At 37.9% G+C, this 21,270-nt stretch overlaps 1 protein-coding gene across 19 annotated transcripts in view; it reads left to right on the top strand.

Annotated features, from left to right (window-relative positions):
- The window catches only part of SON (SON DNA and RNA binding protein), a 62,289-nt gene that overhangs the window by 34,416 nt on the left and 6,603 nt on the right, over positions 1 to 21,270 (top strand). For 16 of the 19 annotated variants that reach the window (XR_006283880.1, XR_005226187.2, XM_037904641.2 and 13 more), the window contains 3 exons: positions 8,322 to 8,432; positions 9,264 to 9,380; positions 18,528 to 18,675. Coding sequence is in view for 15 of the 19 variants with exons in the window: in XM_037904641.2 (XP_037760569.1) it covers positions 8,322 to 8,432; positions 9,264 to 9,380; positions 18,528 to 18,675 (376 nt within the window). In the remaining 4 variants the exon portion in view is untranslated. Of the gene's footprint in view, positions 1 to 8,321; positions 8,433 to 9,263; positions 9,381 to 16,771; positions 17,779 to 18,527; positions 18,676 to 21,270 lie in introns of those variants that run through there. The other 3 variants (XR_006283895.1, XR_006283894.1, XM_037904674.2) reach the window with 3 other exon arrangements.

Below are 21,270 nucleotides of genomic sequence, written 5' to 3'. Positions count from 1 at the left end.
TCTGGTTCGTAATTTGGGTTAATATCTGGATTATTTGCAGTGGGTATCATTTGGCAAGATAAAAGATCTTCTTTTATATCTAATTCTATCGCAGATCTGTAGAGTAGCCTTACTATAGGATGTGTATAAATTTCTGGAGGGTGTGATGTTTTTTATTTTTTTTTTTAAAAATTAATCCATGGTAGCCTAGCGATGCACACACCACCACAATGTTCTTGCTCCGTAAAGTGTTTGGATGGGTTAAAGCGCCTCCTGTCCACTACTGCTTTGGGCTGGCTGGCTTGATAGTACCATAGAATATTTGGAACCAACTAGTCCATCCTGGTTTAATGGGTTTGTACAAAGTTTCTGCAGTTTCTTTTGGTCTTATTCCATATACATTTTAACAAAATCCTCTGTATTCCTGCTAGGGTTTTATCTGGAATCATCAAAGAAATATTTTGAAACAAGAAGAGTATCCTTGGCAAAATGTTAATTTTGACCCTAGCTGTTCTTCCCAACCAAAAAATTGCGTACTTCCCCCAACATGCCATTTGCTGAAGTTGTGTTTGACATTTAAATCATAGAATTCTTCAAGACTATTTAAGATCTGAATTCCCAGGTGTCTTCTAGAATTTGTTGCCCATTTGTACCCAAATGTTTTCTGAAGGAATAGCTTTTCAGAGTTGGACAAATTTATAGCTAGGTTTTTGGATTTGGCAGGATTTACTTCAAATCTAACCCAAAGTCATAGATTTTTTTTTTTTTTTAGAAACTAATTTTAGGGAAATATTTGGTTCATATAAAAATTACATTATCTGCATTTAAAGCTATTTTCTGATGTGTTCCTGCAAGTTTTATTCCTGTGATAGATTCCTTGTTCCTCATCGTTGTGTGAAAGGCTCCATGAGCAGTGCAAAAAGTAAAGGAGACAATGGACATCCCTGTCTAGTCCCTCTGTATAATTCAAACATGAGATTTAACCCCAATAACTCGCACAGCTGTTTTGGGGCTGGTGTCGAGTAGTTTTTTCCATTTAAGGAACTAGGGGCCAATGTCCCTATAGGACAGGGCTTGAAATGGAAAGCTCCACTCTGTTCTATCAACGGCCTTCTCTGCATCAAGTGATGATTAAAAAAAATGGATCTTTTCGTGATCTGGTATTGTGGATGATCCCAAGAACTCGCTGAATAATGTATGACATTTGTCTATCCTTAATGTATCCACTTTGATCTGGATTTACATAAGCTGAGAGCATGGACTGCAATCAGTTAACTAGTATTTTTACTAAAATCTTTGTCATGATTCAACAGTGATGTGGGCTTATAAGAGCTGCTTAAGGTAAGGTCTTTTCCAGCTTTAGGGAGAATAACCACAGTAGCTTCGTTAATAGGTTGTGGAAGTTTATCCTCTAACAAAATAGCATTGAAGGTACCTTTCAAGGGACCCACTAATACCTCCTTAAATAAAGTAGAACTCCGTTTATCCGACCCTACATTACCTGGCTCTCCGTATTAACCAGACAACTAGCGCACACAAGTCCGGAAGTGGGCGATCTCTCTTGTGGCCGCCACATGGCGCTGCAGTCCCGCACTTTCCCATTCTCCCGATTATCCGATCTGGCCCCAGTTCGAATTAGATCAGATAAACTGGGTTGTGCTGTACCTTGTAAAATTCTTATGGAAAGCCATCAGAACCTGGAGTTTTTCTACTTTTCATGACTTGCTTTTGCCACTCAGATTTTTTCTTTTTATTTCTTTATCTAAAGTTTATAATTTTTGTTTATCTTTGGCAAGCCTGCTACTTCCAGATATTTTTGAATAACTTTAGAGCTTGGAGTATCTGAGGTAAGAAGGTTTTATAATAAAAAGCAAAAGTAGCACATAGTTACACTCCCTGATGAAATACTTTTTTCTGATTGTTTTTAATTGGTGGAACAATATGTTGGTCTTGAATCCCTTTTAGCTTTCAAGCCAATAGCCTATCAATTTTATTTCCTTTTTCAGAAAACATTTGCTTTGTATACCTAAGGGCCATCTGTCATCAACGCATTCAATTTTCACATATATGTTAATTGTTCATACACTTTTTTGGAACCTGTGTTTTTTATGAAGGTCTTGTAGCCTTTTTATCTCCTGTTTTAGTTCTGCCGTTTCTTGAGCTCTTTCTTTTTTTCAGCTGAGAGGCTCTGCATATCAGTTGGCCCCTAACCAGTGCTTTACGTGCTTCCCAAAGAAGGCCTCTTTTTGTATTGTCTGTATCATTTATTTATACATCTTGAAGAAGCAAGCAGTTCATTTTCCAAAAGGTTAATGTTTGGGACCCATACCAACTATCAAATATTGCTTCCACTGGTGCATATTCTGACCTAATGGTGCCAATTTCTGCAGATCTTGTCAGCTTCATTAAGGATTTAGAGATTAACATTCAATCTAGTCTAGCATATAACTGATAAGTGTACGAATAACAGTGTAATCTCTTTCCCCTGGGTGTAGTTCTGCTTCCTTATCCCCTTTCTCTTTTTATCAGATCTGTCCCAGAAAGGATTCATGTATAATTTCCCCTTCCCCAAAGTGTTGCAGCATTTTAAAGAAGTCCTTAAAAAAGGTTTTGGGATTTTTTTTTGCTTTCAATTGGGAGCATACACTAAACCCATTGTTATTAATAACACAGCAGTTGTGCCGTTCGACAAGATAAGCCATCCCTCCTTTTTCTTAAATTGAGTATTAATCTGAAAAGATACATGTTTAGCAAATACTATGCCCACTTTTTTTTTTCTTTTTTCTTTGGCTGAAGCAAAAAATTTCTGAAACCAGTTACCTTGCATGCCCATAATTTTCCCCTCCTGAAAGTGAGTTTCGAGAGAGAGAAAATAATCTGAGTAGTTTTTGTTTTTAAATTCTTTCAGGGCTTTTTTTCCTTTTAATGACATAATTTAGCCTTTTGACATTCAAAGACATTACTTCAAAAGAAAGAGCCATTCTTGTGATAATTCCCCTCATTTGCCTTATTTAATTCCAGAAATAAAATACCAACAGAGCTTATAAATCAGCCACCAAATGATTGCTTTGCTGAATCCTAAATCCTCGTACTCTCTCCATGAACACTTGGATTACTTCTCTTCAATCCAGAGGAGGTAATTCTGCCTTTTAGGGATAGATTACCATCTGATCATTTGAGTTACACAGGGGATTTACACAGAACCCTGCCGAAGTCTCCTCCCATCCCCTCTCTATTTGCTTCGATCTCCACCATACCTGGGACCTCCCTTTCTACAGCCCCTTATTGTCCTTTGTCCTTTATTTTCTCTACTTTTTAAAATAAAGAACACAACTATCACAGTTATGATCACCCCAGTTGAAGCACATTTCATACTATTCCCCTTCTAACATAAACATAGTTTACAACAGTTCATTCTTGATGACTCCCAAGAAATCCCTTGTAGGTTATTCGTCAGGTATCTGTGTTCTCCTGTTCAGCTTCACTTCTGCCATTGCAATATGTTCTCTAGAGGCTCTTGTCTTTTCTTTTCCTATCTTCCTTTTTTGGGTTTCATCATCTGTCAGGATTCTAACAGCATTTTGTCCTTGGTTTCTACCTCTGGAGTATCTGCTTGTGTGTCTGAGATTTGGAGTTCTATTCCATGAGTATATTTTCCCCCCTTGTTTAAAGTCTCTTATTGTGTGTTGCAAGTTAAAAGAGAATTTAAATGGGTATCCCCATCTATAGCAAATATCTTCCTGCCTGAGTGCTGCTGTAATTTCTCCCAGTGCTTTCCTCTTTTTTTAAGATTGGGGCAGAGAGAGTATGGAAAAATTGCAGTTTGTGGCATTTGAGTCTTAGCTTTGAATGCTACCTGGCTTTTTTCCTAATTAAGTTTTTTGTCTGATAATAGTGAAATTTCACAATTAGATCTCTGGGTCTGTTACTGTTATTAGACTCAGTTGGGGGCAACAGTGCTGTATGTGCTCTCTACTTTCACCCCTTGCAGAGAGCTGAGATTTAACAAATCCACAATTGAAGTGTTTACATATTGGCTTCCTCTTTCAACGTTTTCAGGCAGTCCCTTAATTCTGAGGTTATTTCTTTTCACTCTGTTTTCTATATCATCCAATTTAAGATGCCTCTCTCTCTCTCTCCCTGCCCCCCATCAGTGCCATGAAGCTCTGCAGCTCTGTCTGTCACTTGCTTCTTCTGAGCCATCCCAGTGCATTTTGTATCTGAATGATTTGTTTGTTAGATTATACACTTCTTGTAGCCAGGACCTTATTTTCTTCTTTGCATTGTGCAGTACCAAGTACACTATTATTGGAGCTTAACTAATAGATCTAACAAATGTGAATTGGTCCCATTCGTCTCACTGTGTTAACAACTGTGAAACCTAATGGTGACAATACAGATATCAGTCCACATTGGCATCAGGAATCAGAAGATCATGCCTAATTTGTGTGGGACATTTTTTAATTTACTGACCTAGCTTCAGAATAAGCTGTCAAAATTGCCCCCTGCAACTAGTTTGCTGCTGACCATGTTAGCAGAGGTATCCAACTAATGTGATTATCCAGTATGGTTGGAGATGGGAGAAAAACATATGGTCCTTAGCCTTCTCTCAGCTTCAGGATTTCTCTGGAAAAGATGAATGCTGGTAGAGAGAGAAGAGTAGACTCTAAGTACTAAAGATGCTGACCCTATTGGGAAGTTTAGTGGCAGCTAGCCAAGGAAGCATGTGGGGGGAGTTTTATTCTGCAGTGAACTCTAAAAGTCTGAAAATGTTCCATGAGAACATTTATTTACCGATTTACTTATTTGCTGTAGATTTGTAAAACTGAGAGGCACCTAGCTCATATTCTGCACACCCCTCACTAATTAAAAACATAATCTCTGCAGCCAGTGTAACAAAAAATCCAATAGCATCCCCACAAAATATAGTTTGGCATATCTGTCTGCCAAAATAGTCCTCAGTGCTGCAAGATTTTGCATAATTTCTGTGGGGACAACATTAGTGTTGAAACTCAAATGGAGAGCAAGAGTTCTACAGAGGGTAAAACATTGAAGTTGATATTATTGTTTAGTCAAGTAAACAGTATCTTTCCTTATTTGAAGCATTTTCTGAGACCCAAAGCTACCATAGAGTAATGTAAGCCACTACTGTCTCAAATATGGTGACCAATCATGAGGGGAAATTCTTTCTAAGTAGGGTGTCTGCTAATAGGCCCAGATCTAGCAAAGCACTTAAGTGCATGTGTCCCTTTAACTGTGTGAATAGTCCTACTGACTTGAGTGCAGTACTCACATGCATAAGTGTATTGCTGGATCGGGGCTTTAGAAAGGGAGATAAAATGTTAACATTAAAGTTTATTAATGTTTAGCTTGTAGTCAGGATTCAAGAGAAAATTATTCTACTCACCAAAACTTAAGTAGCACTGTCAACACAAAAAAGTATATGTTGTACACAAATTTATTAACACCTTAGATTATAATTACTGGAATTTGTTTTGATTAACATTGTCACTGTTTATGCTGCTTGTTTATGTTCTGCAGTTCTCTGCAGAACACAGGAATTGTTTTACGGGTCCATCTAATCCAGTATCTGACTTGCCAGTACCAGATTCTTCACAGGTAGTTTGTGCAACAAACTACACCGTGCACAATTATGGAATAACTTGCCCATATGGAAAGATTCTTCCTAATCCCAGACAGTGAATGGTTGTCGTCTTTTCCTCTTAAATATGAAGGTTTATATCCCATGTATAAAACTGAGTTATCCTGTTTTATGTAATTCTAGATGTTCTCATTTTTCTCATTTCTCTTTTTTCAAATCCTCCTAAATTCTTGGCTTTAATGATTTCCAGGGGCAGTGAGCTCTCAGTTAATTGTGTCTGTGTAAAGTATATATTCATTAGTTTTAAATTAATTTCCTTTCAGTTTTATTGAATACCCTCTTATATTATGTGAGAGGCTAAATAGGAACACCCAGTTTACCTTGTCTGTACCATTCATTGTATTGATTATTTCTGTCATGTCTCCTCTCTAAAGTAAACATTCCCAGTCTTTTCAATCTCCCTCATTGGAGGTCTGCATACCAATCACCTGTCTCTGGACCTTTCTGTTTCTCTCTCTTTTGAGATATGGTGATCCAAAATGAACAGAGTATTCTAAGTGAGAGTGTACCACTAAAGTATATAATTGCTTTATACTGTTCTTATTTTTTATCCCGTACTTGTACCTCTTAACACTTTGTTTTTGTTTTTTGACCACTGATGTGCATTGAGCAGAGGTTTGCCTGGAGCTGTTCCAGTTGGTTCACCCATGTCTCTTTCCTGAGAGTTTCAAGAACTCACTAATGTCTATGACAGAAGTTCTGATTCCTCTTCTATTAAAAGGCATTCTGGTTCATCTGTTTTTGCATTTAAGCTTCTTTCATTGGCGTATAGAATAAATTTATAATTTATTTTTTGCTCTGTATTTGTATTTAACTCCTTAGTCTGACATTATTTTCCAGAATTTTTCTGTGATTTCAGAAGTTCCACTGTAACTTTTATCCTACCCTTCACCTGATATACAGAGAGATTTAAATTATTAGCATTCTAAGCAAATGTGTTTATCCTGAGTGCCCCCACTGCATGCATTGTATTTCCATTAATGCCTGTCAGTTTTTGGAGGGGATTATTAAATAATTTTCTTGCCAGCAATCTGGTTCTACTTTGGTTAATTGTATTTTAATTTTAGGTGCTCAGTATATCAGTCTAGGTTTCACACTTCAGGGAGAATATGTAAAAACAGATGTCACTGAAGTTAAGAAAAAAAATTCTTGTGGTCTTCAATTTTATAAAAGTTTGATTTTACAAAATTTAAACTTGAGGCAAATGTAAGTTGACTGTGTCCCTTTAGTAACTTTACATGAATTTTTCTGCTTGATGTGTGGTATCTTTGGCAGAAGAAATTTTTTGTTTGTTTCACAGACTCATAGAGGTGTAGGACTGGAAGGCACCTCTAGAGGTCATCTAGACCATTCCCCTGCGATCAAGGCTGGACTATGTTTGTTTGTTTTTACTCTTCAGGAAAAAAATGCCCTCCCTACTACAATCTGGTATAACTGTTTTGTTATACCAGCAGAGTTTTTCAGTTTTTGAGAGAAAAATAATTGTTTTCCAAAACTGAATTCTTTATCAAAATCTTCAGGACGTTTACTGGTATAGTTGCCTTTGGTAATAGTTTATGTAGAGGAACAAAATCTAAATAAACCTTATTTTTCTATGCTTTCAAAGTGAATTAACTTCCAAGACAATACCAGAATTTGGACTCGTGTCGGAATGCGATATTGGTTTGTACTGATTTTTTTAATATGGTGAGATCAGCTATTTGCTACCACCTCTTTGCTTCAGGTTAAGTGGTAGGAAACAGCAGTGTGTCATCAGTAGGCCAGTCCCAAACCACTCTTCTTCACTGTGAAATTGATATCTACATGGCCTGCCCTCTTAAAATTTTGTCCCTGTTTCTGTTCAGTAGTGTGTTTTGGATGCCTTTGGGTTTTAGGTACAGTCCAGAATAATTTGCATTAGCTGGAGCAGCACATCCTTTGAAGTCCTACTGCAGCTGGTGGGGAAGAATCCTGAATCAGGTTTAAGAATTAAAGGTGCTTGCTGTCTGTGAATGAGCAGAAATAAGTACATCCTTTTGAAGAAATGAGAAGCAAAGTGATTGAGAGAGGAGAAGAGGTCTTAAGTAGATGAGTGGGACTAAATCCAGGTTGATAAAAGTGCATGTGATACAAGTATGAAAAGTTGCATTACATTGGAGAAATAATAGTGTGTATTAAAACATGAATCCTAACAGGAACTACTCTTTATAAAGAAATTCTGCTTACATTTCTGTGGGACCTTACCGTTTACCTTTAATTAATTATTTCTGCGTTCCAGTTTTGACAATATTAAATAGATTTATAGCATTTTTTAAAAAATACTTTTCAGTTTTATATATCTGGAGCCTTTGCTCTATTTCTCTTTGTTGAAAATAAATGTAAAATTTAAGCTTACTAGGCTAACGATTGATGACCAATTTATGAACATGCTAGAACTGCAAAAAGTAATACCACTATATTGTATTTTATCCCTACACAATTTCTATTAATTTTATAAAAGTCAGATTATACATGTTTAACAAGCAGTTGTCAGATTAATTTTTTTTGTTGAATCTGTTTTCCATTTCAATTTACTACTTTCAGATGCATAACACAACTTTTTAGCATATCTCCTTATTTTACAATAAATGCTTCTAGAGCAAGAACACATTATTATGGTCAATCTGTTTTAAAAAAATAAATAAGCTGTATTTCTTCCTAGACTGTGGACATCTCTACGGCAATGAATGAACGAACAATGGCTCAGAAGAGGCTTACAGAAAATACATTTGACTTAGAGGCCATGTGCTTGTTAAATCGTGCACAGGAACAGGTGGGTTGCGCTGTTTTTTCTTTATCAGAGTTTTGTGAAGTCAGTGAAAAATGATGCTAAGCTTCTTTTTAGATCAGGCCACTTTCTCTATAAATACCGAAATATGGATTTTAGGAGTCTGACTTTAGGCACTCATTTGAAAATTTTAGTTTAAATTTTTACCACAGAGTATTTATTGTTGGTGATACATAAGCCGGAAGTAAACTAACTTGATTTTCAGATTGCATGGCTGGAAGTTAAAAGGTGATGAGAATTTTATTTGTAAACACATGCCCAGAACAATTGTGATGAGCACAGTATAAAAAGCTAGGCAGAGTTCAGGTGGGAGTCCTTGAGAGAATGCTATTTTAAAAAACGATCTTTCATAGTAAAACAGTACTTTAAATATACCATAGCGTTGGATATATAAGGCATACTATGGTTTACCTGGTGATATTTCTGTTTCACATCTCTGATTAAGGAATAGACCAGAAATAGTTTTTCCTAGTCCCGAAAAAGATTATAATTATGGGGGAAAGGGGTTGGTGGCGACAGTAGTAATTTTTGTACTTGTCTCCAGAACAAGTACTTTACAAAAGTGATGAAAATAGTTGTACTATGGTGGTAAAGAATAGGGAGATGACTTGTTCATGGTCACTCTGTGGTTTAAATGTTTTAAAGTAAAAATATTTCTAAATTATAGCCGTCTAGTAACTTTGTATTTTTTTAAATTTTTTATTAAACCGGGGGGGGTTAAATGTTCTGTTTCATAACACAAATGGCATGGATCTTTACATTTGGGGGGAGAAGTTGCAGATTTTTATTTTGTTTTTATGCTGATTTATCTTGTAGATTGATGCCTGGGCGCAGTCAAACTCTCTGCCGGGCCAATTCACAGGAAGTACTGGAGCACAGATTTTGTCCTCAGATGAGTTGTCCAACAGTGGTCCCCAAGCCTGGATTAGAAAGGTAGATGATATGCAGACAGATATGTCCAAATATCACATGATAAATAACATTGAAATTATTGGAATATACGAAAAATGGCACACTAAAGTTGTTAAGTCTACTACAATGTACTTGGAAAATATGCTATACCTTTAACTGAATTAATTTACTATATGCGTTCAATCTAGGCATAATAACAATGCATATCTATCTAGCTATGCGTTAAGGTGTTCATATGAACAGGTTTTCTGATGCCTAGAGAGCTTGATAGGTGCATTATGGAAATTTTAAAAAAGTCTGGCTGGTATTTGAAATAGATTGGCTCACGCATTCTGTTACTGTGGATGTGCTGAAATGACATCCATAATCTTGGGTATGGTTGCAGTGGTAGGTCCTCAATTAATCTAATCCGTTTGGAATGTACTGGTCAGGGCCTGATCCTGATGTAATTGAATTCAGTGGTGTTTTGGCATTGACTTCAATGGGAACAGGATCAGCACTTCTGTCCCAAGATGAATTGTTCTGTTTGGATTAGTTCCATCCATTTACTTTCTTGCCTCAGTTTGCATTATATAACACCATTTCTGCAAGCCAAATATTTTGAAATATTAAAATAGGGGTTGCAACTGGTTTATTGATCTAGTATCATCAAGCACCTAGATATTTGTTAATAAGAGAAATAACAGCCTATCATCTGAGCAAAATGTGTCATACATTTTTATGTTTTTGTAAATTTGTTAATATTTTATATTTCGTCTTTGAAAATCAATGTTGAACGAGTTCTGTTTCAGTGAATAAAACTGGGGAATCTATGAGATTTCCATTTTTACAGGCAAATAATCATGAGTAACAGCGCTCACTCTGGCAACGGTTGCAGTAGCTGAGTTTGTTACAAAACTGATTTTGCTCATTCTACAATCCACAAAAAAGTAATAGGATTCTCAAAACTAGTAAGTTAGGTTTGAAGCTCAGGCAGAAATTTGACATGAACTGAACAAGAGGTTCTTGAATTATGACACTCTAAAAATAGAAAGTGTTCACTAGAGTTCAGAACTCTTCCCCCTTGTCTCTCCCCCTCCCCCCCCCCCCCCAAGTTTTTAGGAAGACAATAGAATCGAAAGAGAGATACTTGTTAGATGGAAAATTTTCTGGGATCTTGATGAGACTTAGGGCTGAGGACCAACTTTAAATTAAGATTTCCATAAACTGAATGTTGTTTTGAATTTGTAACATTGCTTCAGAATATCAGCTCCGTGATTGAAAAATAGAGTATCTACCTTTTTCCTGGCAGAGAGAGACTTCAAAATGAAAACCACTCAGCAGAGAGGCTTATGAGTGAGGAGAAAAAGAGAACTTTTCCACTAAAAGGCTTGTGAAAGAGGCCAGTAAGTCTTCCTAAGGCTCTCTGGGGTTCTCTTTTCCTGCGTACCTCAGGAGATTCCCAAGACAAGGCAGGAGAATGCCCCTTTGATCTCCTCTTTCCCAAGCCCCCCGTTTTCATCCATCTCTCCTTCTTTGACATTCTCTGATGGTCTTCTGTGGCTTGCAGTTGCAGGACTGTCCTTTAACAAAATACATGGAGTGGAGAAGACAGGTGTGTTTTCCCTCTGCCTTTTTCTCCTGTACCGCTTCTGAGCGTGTCATCCTTCTCAAAAGATATTCATGTCTCCGTGGGGAGAAACATGTAGACAGGGCCGGCTCCAGGCACCAACTTTCCAAGCAGGTTCTTGGGGCGGCAATTAGAATGCGGTGGCAGTCTGTGTCCCGTGGCGGCAATTCGGCGGCAGCTCCACCGCTTTTCCTGCCGCGGCGGCAATTCGGCAGTGGCTGCTTGGGGCAGCAAAATTGCTAGAGCCTCCCCTGCATGTTGAGAGTTGATCTCTGGCTTGAGAAAGCTTCAGATGGGGATGTGGAGTTCAGTAGCAAACGTAGGAGGAGCAGGCAGGGAGAAACACTAGCACTTCTGTCCTTTCTCTAATCAATAGACATCCTGTGGTTTGAAGCAGCAGAACTCTTCTCTGGCAGACCATAGGAGAATTCATTGGGTGGAGAAGTCAGGGAGGTACTCGTGCTTCCCCCACGCTTTCTCCTGCATCGTTGAGCTGTTCCTCAGAGTGACTTCTTTGCTCCTTTCAGCTTCCCCATTCCCCATGTATGGCCACCAAAATTCTGGGGTTGACAGGTAACCACAATCACAAACCCAATCTAAAGGGCTGTGGGGGCCCACACAGGTCTCTTAAAGCTTGCAGGAATCGTGCGACTGTTGACAAACCTCACAAAGCTTACTTAGAGGGTTGATGAACTTTACAAGGTGGACCTCAGCTCTGTGGATGAGATGGGAAAATCTCACACAAAAGGCAAAGCAGGCACACTGTGTTTTGAGTGCGTATTATCTTTCAGGAATGGTAGTTTAAAAAAAAAATGAACGAACTAGTAAATACAGAGTTCAAGTTGCATTTCTCAGGCAAGGCACCTGAACGACCTTTAACTCTGCTTTTGTAGTGATGCCCTGAGAAATTAAACTCATGCTCAGTTATCCATCCTACCAAAATGTTACATTTCTGTTAGTGACCACAAAAAGTAGAATGTCTTATTCATAGCTGTGTAGTGGTACTGCTGCTTTATGGCTGTCCTTACAGTTATACACAGCACGCACAAAGAAATGTTACATATTACTGTTACAGATAGCATACTGAAAGCAATCATGCCTGCCTTTACTAAGGGCCCTGCCCTGCGAGGAGCTGGAGGCATGCAGCACTTGGCAGAATCAAAACTGTCAGTAGAGACAGAGTTAGTGTGTCTCCATATGCAGACATCGCACTTAGTATGACAGGCATGTATGAAACAGATTATAAAACCAGTGTGTGGTGTACATTTTTGATCCTCTAAATGCAAAGAAGATAATAGGCATATCTATGAGGCGAGCTAAGTTAGTTGGGGTTGCTTGTTTGAGAAATGCAACCTTAACTCTGCATTTCCTGGGTTTCTAAGATTGGGGTTTCCAAAAATTTAATTAGTATTTTTGGAAGATAGTATGTAGTCAAACCACTATGTATCTGCAACCTTAACTTCACCTTAATAAATTTTTGTGTGGCATGTAAGTTAATTTACTTAAAATGGTTAATATGGCAGATTGAATAACTGTGGCATTCCAACTAGCAGCATTTTTATTTTCTTTCGTTTTAGCAGTGTGACTGATTCATAATGTTTGGACTTTGGGTTGTTGAACAGTATTCCCAAAAGAACAACATTCTGTAGGTTCCATTTTATCCCATTGATACAGTTGTGACCAATATTATTTTTTCTGAAAAGTGGATTTCTGTTTATCATCAATGATGTAATCAGTTCACAAATGTGGAAAATATTAACCTGTTACATATAGCAAAAATAGGATAGATTCTCTCTGGAGGCTGATGATTTGCAACAAAAGAAAACAAAACAAAGCAGAATGTTGCTGTACAAAATATCATTTGAGGGGAAGTAGGTAAAATATTTTGGTCAAGCAAGTTCTTTTGAGGCTTACTCTTGTTTAGACTTTCCCAAAGCCACCAGTTGCTTCTAGATCAATAAACTCTGCCACATGTATTGTACAACAAATACATTTTTTCCAAAACCAGGTGTGTTTTAGGTTTGTGTTTTGTTAACTGGGTTCTTTTTTATAACACATTGCACAGTGTAATGGCTTTTTTGTTGATTTGTGCTATCTCTGTAAAACAAGGCATTTTCAGGGCTGTTATAAAGCTATATTTAGGGCTAGACATTCTGAAAAGGTAAAATCCTTTCTTCCACATTCCCTTGTGCTCACCACAAGTGAGTATAACTCCCTCCTCCAGTAGATGGAGACAAGAAAAAACAAAACTCTTGTGATATCACCTCCTCTTGAATGGAGCGTTGTCTGGCCTTCTCTGATCTTACAAGAAGTGGAGGCAGCCTTTCAAGTTATCACATGCTCATCACCTTCAGGCTTGTCTGCTACACTGTGCTATGCTTGGGGATGAAAGTAAAGGCCAGGTGGTTTAACAAGACGCTCTGATGTGGCTTATGCTACGCGGGCTCCCTGTCCAGTACTGAATCCATTACAAGTCCCTGGATTTAATTTTCAAAGGCCTCCGAATGGACTGGCTCTGAGGCTTTAGAGACTTCCTTTCTCTCTGGCCCAGCACAACAGTTATGAACAGCAGAAATCCCGGAGGTGACAGTGCTCAGTTTTTAGGAGGAAGGGGATAAGGCTTCCTTTGTGGTGGACTCTTTACAGTGGAGTTTCCTCTCAACATAAATCACTGTAATCGGTACCTTCCCGGTGGAATGGAAAACCAGTATCTTTGCCGAAGTCTTTCCAGCTCTAAGGGATGATACAGCATCACTTCCAGAAGATACACAATCAAAAATACTCTAAAGCTTTATATTCTGTACAATCTAAAATCAAAACAAAAAGCCCACCAACAAAACTAAGCACTCAGTAATACCTTTGTACAAACAGAGGTGGTGAATAGTCCTTCAAACTAATAGGTGCTTTTCAGAATTTTGTTGGTACCTCTTTGGATGAATGGGAATATAGAGGCCTTTTACTCCAGAGTCCAGGATTCATTGGCCCTGGGAGCAGGTGTTAACTCTCCCTTGTAGGAGTTTGACCTGCTGTATATCTTCCCTATACGTCTCACCATAGTCAGTCCTTCAGAAGATAGCCAAATTCAGGGAGAAGATCATCCTGGTATTTCTGGACTGGCTGGAATTCCTGGACTGGCTCGGGAGGTGGTAGCACAGTAGCTGGCTGGATCTCTTCTATGATCACCCACTATGTTTCACTGTGGGTACAATTCAGCATGGAGAATCCCTTGTTCTTGAGTGAACCTGCATGAAGAGGGATTTATCTGAACTGCTTGGTAAGTGTTCAGAAGCAGATTAAGGCATATTTCAAGCTTGATGCAAGGCCAGAAGATTTAAGTTCAGTTACTAGTGAAATTCTATTCTGTTTTTGAAAGGCCTGTCATATTGGCTTTTGGGGTCCATGCCACTCTAATACTAAGAGGCAAAGTTAGAGCATTCTTCTATGATGCACTTTTGAAGGTAATGTTTTTTAGGACAGCTGACAAGCTAAAACTGAGGTTTTTTTTTCCTCTGTCCCGATAAGATCTGTATTTCGTGCCCTCTCTTGTGCACCATTAAAGAGGGGTGAACATTTCTTTTCAGTTTGTTTTTTTGTTAGGAGAGAATGAGTGCTGTAAGTCCTTTAATTCAGGGAACCCTGCCAAATTTTTTATCAGGACAAGGTAGTAATTAAGGTTGCTCTCAATTTCCTTCCAAGTTGGTTTCTCCCATCCACAAGGCTGTTCCTTCTCCTTATTCTGAGTGGCCCTGTGAAACACTCGCTGTGAAGGCTTTGTGTATCTTAGATATCTAGTGGTTAGAAAGTCAGATCCTGTGTGGTGGTCGTGTTTTTGAGAGTCCCAACCATAAAAGGCTTAGCAATTTGCAAGCTTCAGTGTCTTGTGTGAGAGGAACCATTGACCAGGATAAAGCAGCTCTGTTTTCTATGAAGACTTATTCCTTCAACATCATGTCTACATCACTGACAGAAGAGGAGGAGATTCTTCCCCTCCAGAACTGTGTGGAAAGGAGCCGGTTAAGCATATTTACATGCTATCTCAAATCATTCTGGACTTGATGTTTTAGGCTTTGCTGCTGCCATCTTTGGTAGCCAGGTCCTGCTCACTGTAATCTCTTACTCTATTTTTTGTAAGGTATTCACCTTTTGTCTTGTTATTGACATTCCCACTTATCTCTGGGCTTTGTTGGCATAGCATAAAGCTGTAAAATTGTAATTTTTTACCTGTTAGTTTGGTTTTTAAGCCCTCCTGTGCCAGCCCAGGTATCCCACGCTTGTTCTTATTTTGTTGTTGGAGTTGAAACTGTTCTGAAGTTATTTTCCTATTGTAGTTTTAAGCATTAAGCATTCCAAACTATTTGAGCAGGATCTGCCAGCCAGCCTCCTTTGTAGGAGAAGTAGTGTCACAAGAGCATTGCTCTTTGTTCATCCCCATCTGCTGGTAGGAGGAGATGTACCCACTTGTCTGGCCTGGCATAGGAGGGCTTGGAGATTAACAGGTGAGAAGTTGCCATTAAACTGTCATCTTGATGAGCAATTTCTCTTGTAATACAATTTGTGAATAGAGATTGGGTAAATGGGAAATATTTTTTTAATCTGTTATGAAACTCATTTGACAATGGTAATGAAAAGAATTAGAAACATAGGATTTACTGTACCTGATGATCCTATTGGACTGTCTAGTCTGGTATTCTGCCTGTCTAATTTAAAATAAAAAGGAATTTGAATCTTTCACACGTCCTGCATCACTTGATTTTTTTTTTTTTTTTTTTTAACACTTTCAAAGTTCATTACAAATATGGCGCTCTTACAAACACCCCTGTGAGATAATGGGGTGGATGAGTTAGTACGGTATTATCTTTGTTTGGAGAGAAGGAAACTGAGACAAAGAGCTGAAGTGTCTTTTCCAACATCACACTGTAAATTGGTGGCAGAGTGGACTTGGAGCGTAGTCATTTCAAGTACTTTGTTCAGTTTCTAGACCATACTGTTCCCTCTTAGTTCCATTCATTATCTAATTAAAAAAATTAACATTTTATAAATGTCATTTTTCACATTCGCTTTAAAGTGCAGTTTCACTCTGAACGTAACTGTATAAATGGCATTGTATGGCTTCATGTTTTTCTTTTATGATTTCTATTTCAGTTATCCTCCATTTATAAGTAAAAAGTTTTGTTTTGTTTTTCCTCTGACCTGCAGTACTTGTTCTCTTTAATTGGAATGTGAGACGAGCTGAACTCTTTATTTCTGGTAGTGATGTGTGAGAAACCAACATTCTGCAGCCTGCAACGGGGTTGTGCGGGTGTAACTGTTTGCAGTGTAGTAAAAGGCTTTGTTAATGAAGCACAAGAAGGAATAAAATTCAGCTCTCATTCTTAACTTTGTTGGCTCTGTTGTGCCAACAGGAGTAAAAAGCAGTAAAAACATGGTCTGCCACTAAAATCAGCAGATATCAATACAAGATATGAATACACAAGAAGCAGATCTGAGTAAGACGATGCCATATTTACAGTCATTTTGAAGTACAATTGCACTTTAAAAGTTTAGAGAAAGTTAGATTTTTTTCTAAGTTTAGGATTTGTTTAGGCTTTGATATTTCTGTCTAAGGTTAATGCCTTCATTTTAAGCCACGAAATGGGTATATTTTAAGTCTTTTTTTTCCAAAATTAATTTGAAAATGTAATGGGAAAGCTCTATAACATGAAAGTGACCTCATCAAGAACTTGCTCCTACTCTGGTTGTGAACTGAATACACGTTGTTGATAATGAAACAGATGTTGATGTTGAAAATTCTATCATTGCAAAGCAGGTACAAAAGAGGAATCGGAACCCTGGGTGACATTGACTGGGGTTTGTATCATACTCTGCATGGTTGACCTTTTCTTATGAGAGGTTCCTGGAAAAGACAGGGGAGGATGAAACTGGAAGTAAGTAAAAGCCATTCTAGGTGTATAGAGTGAGGCAGCTGGTATCGAACATCAGCTAACTTGTCTCTGCGTACACATAAACTGCATGGCCTGCACCGATTGAAAGTTGAACTGGAGAGGTAAACTTAGCCTCTGTCTACCCTTCCTTCCATCAGAGCACCTTGTTGTTAAACTCAACATCCAGTTGCATGGTTTCTAGGGATTTGTTTTGTTGCTTATATAGGTAAATATTTGGAAAACTATTCTTATTATACATGTTCATGAATTTTTATTATTTAACTTCTTAACAACAGGAAATGTGGGGGGTTATGATGCATATGTCCTTGGTATGTGCCATAAGTGCCTGTGTTGAGAGGCTAATAGTTTTTATTAAGAATATATATATTCTAAGTCTCCTGGAAAAGGAAAACTTCTAATTCTGCTTATATTTGAAACCAAGGAAATATCTGTCTTCGTCTCTTCAAATCTGGGAAATATTGAGTACGTCAAACACAGTAAAATAAATAAATAAATAAATAAATAAAATAAAGAAATAAAGAAATTTAAAAAGTGTTCTGTGGACTTACCACTATTTTGAAACATAGGTAAAGTTGCTACAAAAATACTAGACATTGTACCTATTACCTACTGTGTGAGAATAACTGCGTTATCAATACCAATGTGTAAACTTGTATATTAAGTCAAGCAATTTGCTGCTGTGATGGAAATGACTGACTTACTTGGGTCAGTGGGTGGGGCAGAAGAGAGATGATAGTTCACAGAATAACCTGTGAACTTTCACCCCTCTATATGGAAACTTGTTTCAGGGTCAAATCCTTGTAGCTGCCTTCTTGCCACGGTCAATGCCAGCCCTACTATTCACAACACTGCGGCCATCGAGGCCTAGGTACGTAAACATTTAAGGAGTTTTTAAAGTTCTTTACAACAAAACAGATTTTTAAAAGTTCTATTTGATAAGCTTACGACACTTAACAACTATTGTGTAATGATGATTTGAGACAATGATATTACAACTACTGCTGCTAAACTGTGTGGCTAAGTACCTTATTTTTGTTCATTTGTTTTTAAGAAACGCCTGTATCTGTTCTATGTGGATTTTCAGAGTAAAATGTGTCTGCAACTGCTGCGTAATAAAGTGGGAAAGCATTATTCATATTTAAAATATGCCTAAACAGTATTTGAATGTCATTACTATATTTACTTGTATTTTGTTCAATAACTAGGTACACTTGGCACAAATGTTGCTAGTTAAACAATTAACACTGCCTCCTTTCACAAGATAAGAAGAGATACATTGGAACCAAAGTAATGTGTTTAAAAATAAACGTTGGTTATCATTTTATTTCTTACACGTTTGAAACAGGTCAATGTTTAAAATTGCCATTTTTGACTTAAAGGATCTCATTAAAATTTTCTTAAGCTGTTTCTAGTTTGATATTTTGAACAAATTATGTGTCTAACTTGTATGTTGTGAACTCGGGTTTATACAAGCCATGTAAATGTATGTAAAGCTAAGGTGTATTCACTTGAATTGATCGTGAAAGGTTGTTAGAAATATTTTTGGAAGCTCCCAGTTATTTTTTTAAAATCGAGTGCTAACTTCAGGACTTGTTTTACTTTTCTTTCTTTGGATAGGATCAGTTCTTAAGAGCAGCCCCTGTAACTGGAGGAATGGGAGCCCAGCTGATGAGAAAAATGGGCTGGAGAGAAGGAGAGGGGTTAGGAAAAAACAGAGAAGGAACTGTGGAGCCTATCCTAGTGGATTTTAAGACCGATCGAAAAGGTAAACTCTTTCCTTAAACCTTTTAAAACACTATAAAACTGATAATGGTTTTCTTTCTATTATAGCAAAGAATAGAATGATCATAGTATATGGAAATTACTATAAAATATTACAGTAAAAATAGTTGTATTGATACTGGCCCCTTACACGCTAGCCTACATACATTTAGGCATGAGCTTAACTTTAAAGCCATAAATACTCTCATATAAGTCAAGTGGGGCTCCTCTTCCATTTAAAGTTAGACACATGCATAAGCCTATCTGCAGGATCAGGACCCTACTGTGACTTACATGAGCTGCCCAGATTACACAATTGGGTATTTTGCACATATACACAAACTCGGCAGCAGTTTTATTTCACAATGCATGCTGAGGTATGCTGTGATTCAGAAAGAACGTTTTCAGGCTCTTAAAGTTAAAATTTTAAAATGTGTTGCAAAATTCCAATTGACTTCAGTAGAGCCTGGATTTTACCCATATTGTTTCATAATGTGTATTGGTAAACTAGATTAACATTGGCTTGTAGTTTAAGTAGAAAACTAAATATTTATCTGTTGTTCCCTAACCTTTTTGAGCTTGCAATACATTACATAGATCACATTTAAGCTTACAGACATTTAGAGTAGAGTTTTCATTCAATCATAGTTTCACTCAGGAAAGAAACAAAGCACGTAAACTTAAACTCTATAGGCCTGATTTTCATAGATGCTGTTAAGTCAGTGAAAACTACAGATGCTAAAAACCAGACCCTGACTGTCCACATTGAGATTTCCCAATAGTGGAATGCTCTCAATCAAGCATTGAAAATAAGGTGTTAGAATCATAAAAATTGCCTGTGTGGAGTCAGGAAATGGAGATCCTCAGAGTCTCACTCTTTCGTTTTACAAGTATAAGAATGAGATCCTGTCTAAAGTTTATAGCTCCTTTAGCAGTCTATACAATGGCTTTATAACTGAGCGATGAAACAGTCCACAAATATAGAAAAGGAAGCCATGAAAACAAATGAGTTTTACATATTAAAGTGTCTAAACCTGCTTTACAACTATTCATTTCTGTCAGACATCTTGCCAGATTGGGGAGGGAGGGAGAGAGTTTGGAGAAGAATTAGTTGACAGAGGTTCCAGGAAGAACACTTTTTCTGGAATGCCTTCAACTCGTTGAGCTGCAGCACTGCATTGTTCAGCAGCTCTGTCCTCTAAACCTCTCATTGCTGATAACAGTTCTTTGAGTTTTACCTGGGTAATGTCACAGGCATCAGGGAAGAACTATATAGATCTATAAGCTAAACTAAAACTCCTTCAAGGTCATTTCTCTTTTTCTGAGCATCCTGCAGAATGTGTTATCTGACCGGCTCACATCCGTGATTAGGAGTACTAACCTTACTGAGTGTCTGGCAACCTCTGTGTGGTATCTGATAACATTTCTTAACATCTGTAGAGTTTGACATTCAATCCCAATGATTATTTATATTGTGGTAAAGCCTGAAGACCTGAACCAGGACCAGGGCCTTGTTGTGCTAAGTGCTGTGCAAACAAATAGGCAGATATGTTCACTGCCCCAAAGAGCTTACTGTTTAGTAAGATGGCCAGAGAGGTGGAGAAGAAGAGAACAGCATACAAGCAAAGTTATTAGTAAGATCTTAGTGAGGAGAGCTCTTGCCATGCATCTTTCCTTTCTTGGTATAGGTTCACCGACAAATATTGATATCCTTGCAGTGATCCCTGGGTTGTTTTAAAACTCAAAACTGGGAAAAAAAGGATTAAATTATCAGATAGATAATCCTACATCCCTTCAAGTCTGTAATCCTTTCCAACAGGCTCCCTAAAAAAAATCAAACCCAGATTGATAGGAAGAAGTGCCAAAGTTTCGCTAAACCGACATGGGTGCCTCATGTTAAGATCATGTACGCTATAAAGAGGCAACTTGGGTTGTTAAAAATAGGTAGCTGAAGTGATTCTTGTACATCGGGAGGGCACTGAAGTGCATTGGAATGGACTGATGCTGTTGTTTATAAAATGTCAAATCTGTGCCATGTGCTGTGCAAACCAATATGAAGAAGATGTAAGGGAAGGGTTGAGGACAGCCTTGACCAATGTGTGTGTGTACTGCTGAAAGCCAGACTGGAACTTTATCTAGAAGGGGTTAGTGTTCTGGCTAGAAAATTTAAATGGACAAAGTAATTTTCTTCTTCCCTTCTTATAAAAGAAAACAATTTTTGAAATCTTGTCTAAAGTTATTCGAAAATGGTGAGTGTTTTGTCTTCTGGGAATTCACATCCAGGAACAGTCCATTAACTATGTTCAGTAAAAGCTATTTTGGGACACAGCAACAAGGTGTGAATCCAGAGCTTGCCAGCCTTTCCCATGGCTCTGCACTAGACCAGCTACTCTTGGACATGGCCTGAACAGCTTCCAGCCTTACAGCCACTAAGCTACTCTTTTGCTCTGTTGGCTGCCATTAAGCTGTGAGAGCTCCCTTCTCAGCCTCTGAAAGGTGTAAAAAACACTGCTTCAATTAACCGTGGAAAGCAGAACATCTTCTTCCCGTTAGTTGGTTCAGAGCCATACTGCTTAAGCTGCCAGATGTGAAACATAAT

This window comes from Chelonia mydas, chromosome 1 (assembly GCF_015237465.2).
Source record: "Chelonia mydas isolate rCheMyd1 chromosome 1, rCheMyd1.pri.v2, whole genome shotgun sequence".
NCBI lineage: Eukaryota > Metazoa > Chordata > Testudines > Cheloniidae > Chelonia > Chelonia mydas.
This window is presented reverse-complemented; position numbering and strand designations above follow the sequence as displayed.